Below are 2,510 nucleotides of genomic sequence, written 5' to 3' on the forward strand. Positions count from 1 at the left end.
TGTGTTCATCATGTGTCAGTTTGTGTTAGTTTGTGTTCGTCGCGTGTTGGGAGATTCAGTAGAGTGAGTGAGGGAGGTAGTTGTCATGAAGACCATGAAGTGTTCTCTCCGTCTGTTTGTTGAACAGGAAGATAAATCTTATAAAACATCATGTGGTGGTTGATTCTTGATCTACAACCAGAGCTGCACATCTCTCAGTAGCTGTGCTGCCACGCTAAAGTATTTAATCAAAAGTTTAATAAAGCTTCTGTGTAAATATCTCGTGTTACAATGTGGACACCCACAACTTAGACAAGCGCAGCCTATATATTTACAAAATCTTTATTTTTCTTTAATTTAGTGTGCACGGTTTATATTCAGGTGCACTCAATGGTCTGGAAATTAAGTTGCATGTTTTTGAACATTTTTAAAATTCAAGCAAAGAGACGAGTGAGGAACTCGAGAACATCTTTCAATGTTTCAGAACAGTTTGGAGACTGTTCTGCCTGCTTCAAGCCCCTCCTCAACGAGATTAAGTTGTTTCTTATTACTGCCCAACCATAACACTTCCACCACCGTGCTTCTGATTCTAAAAACAAGGAAAATAAGAGTAGGAGTGAGGTGTTGGTATAATTCTGTTTGAACCAAACACATTTCAGGTGTAATCAGTTAATCTTATAAAAAATACTTAATGTCGCCTTAAAATTAGATGCAAGTACAGTAAAATGAAAAGGGAAGATCCAGTTTGTAAACACTCATTTTGCACTTTACAGGATGTCAGTGGGTTGAACGTAAACAGTCGACAATTCTTCAGATTACAGCCATTTGAAAGCCACTTAATTAATATTCTTTGTTTATCTGTGTCATTTTAACTCGGTTTACAGTGCCAGGAAATCCTACTCCCCTTGTCCCACCTGTGTGTGCATCCATCCACAGCGTAGGATTGAACCATTTTTAACTTCGTAAAGAAGCGAGCGATGTTAAACAAACGGTGCATTTCATCACCAGGGAGGTTTTGAATCAGGCGACTCTGTGATCTTCCCTGTAGAAATTAATAATAAAATAAATTGCAAAACACAAGAAATAAATACTTGTTTTTTACTCATGTTAATCAGATGATTTTTTTTTCTTTTATATGTAGCACTTGCTAAAAGGTTCCTGATGCAAAACAAACACAAACTAACGGTTGAGTCTGCATATCTGCTCTTATTGTTCACACATTAGCGATTTGGTAGCACAGCCTCAAAATATAAAACATGGATATTTTATCTGTGCACACACACAGTACGTCTGTGTGAAATAAAGACAACTGGAGCCATAACAGGCGGAGGCAGAGGAGCTTAATGGGGCTTCAACTCAGAGGAGATTAGAAAGCATTGCCACGCGGTGTTTTGAATAATAGACAGAGCAGCTGAGTTTATCTTTAAAGTTAAAAAAACCTGCAGCAGCTCAAGTCTAAACCACTGGTGGCAGTTTCATGTAGGAGGTGAAATTAACACAAAATGTCAAGAAAATAACAAAAACTGGTGAGCTTTGTTTCTAATAGAGGTGGAGGTGGTGATGGCAGCTCACACGGCTAATATCTTATGAATAAAACATGAACAAGTGGTTTCTCACTTAAGTTTAAAAAAACAGAACTGCAGAACTTCTAAAGCAACATTTAAAGTTAGACTCATTATCTTCAACAGAGACAGAGTTTGTGTTCATCTCATTTTCTTTAACTATCGCGTGCAGGTGGATGTCCGGCCATGAATCCTCCGGAGGACAACAGCTCCTGTGACCCCCCCTGCCTCATGCCCAGGTCCTTCTGCAGCGAGGTCAGATATTTTCCTGCGATCTAGTCAAGAAAACGCCGAAAGCAAACGCGTTGTTTGGATGATCTTAGGTTCAAAACAAAGAAAACGGAACGAGAACCTGAGAAGTTGTACTTTTTGTAGGACAATGCACTGAGACTTTTGAATGACTGTTGAAGTTAAAATGTGCAGAACAAAACCTGAAACGATCAGAACTCGAGCTAAAACGAGCGCAAAGTGAAAAATTTAAATGAGCCGAACAGTCGAAACAACCTAAAAATGGCAAAGCACGACCGAAAGGATGAAATTATTAAAACTGAAGCTAAAATGTAAAATTACCGTAGCTAAACTGTGGCACAACTGGTAGAGCTGCTGCCTCGCAGCGAGAAGGTCGCCGGTTCAAATCCCAGCCCAGGACATTTCTGGGTGGAGTTTGTATGTTCTCTCTGTGCCGCTTGGGTTTTCTCCAGGTGCTCCAGTTTCCTCCCACAGACTAAAAACATGCATGTTAGACTGATGGTAACTCTAAATTGTCCCTAGATGTGAGAGAGAGAGTGAATGGTTGTTTGTCTCGTTTGTCTCATGTGTCCCTGTGATGGACTGGAGACCTGTCCAGGATGTACCCCGCCTCTCGCACAGTGACTGCTGGATATGGACACCAGTGACCCGAAAAGATGAAGCATAAAGAGGGAGGATGGATGGATGGATGGATGGATGGATGGATGGATGGATGGATGG

General features: G+C 40.6%; 1 protein-coding gene across 1 annotated transcript in view; it reads left to right on the forward strand.

Moving 5' to 3' along the window:
- Positions 1 to 2,510, forward strand: part of LOC119409615 (thrombospondin type-1 domain-containing protein 7A) — a 351,078-nt gene that overhangs the window by 342,039 nt on the left and 6,529 nt on the right. Inside the window, exon 20 of the mRNA XM_037676515.1 lies at positions 1,714 to 1,796. Coding sequence (XP_037532443.1) covers positions 1,714 to 1,796 — 83 coding nt within the window. The remainder of the gene's footprint in view (positions 1 to 1,713; positions 1,797 to 2,510) is intronic.

The sequence above is a fragment of the Nematolebias whitei genome, chromosome 5 (assembly GCF_014905685.2).
Source record: "Nematolebias whitei isolate Nwh7 chromosome 5, NemWhi1, whole genome shotgun sequence".
Lineage (NCBI taxonomy): Eukaryota > Metazoa > Chordata > Actinopteri > Cyprinodontiformes > Rivulidae > Nematolebias > Nematolebias whitei.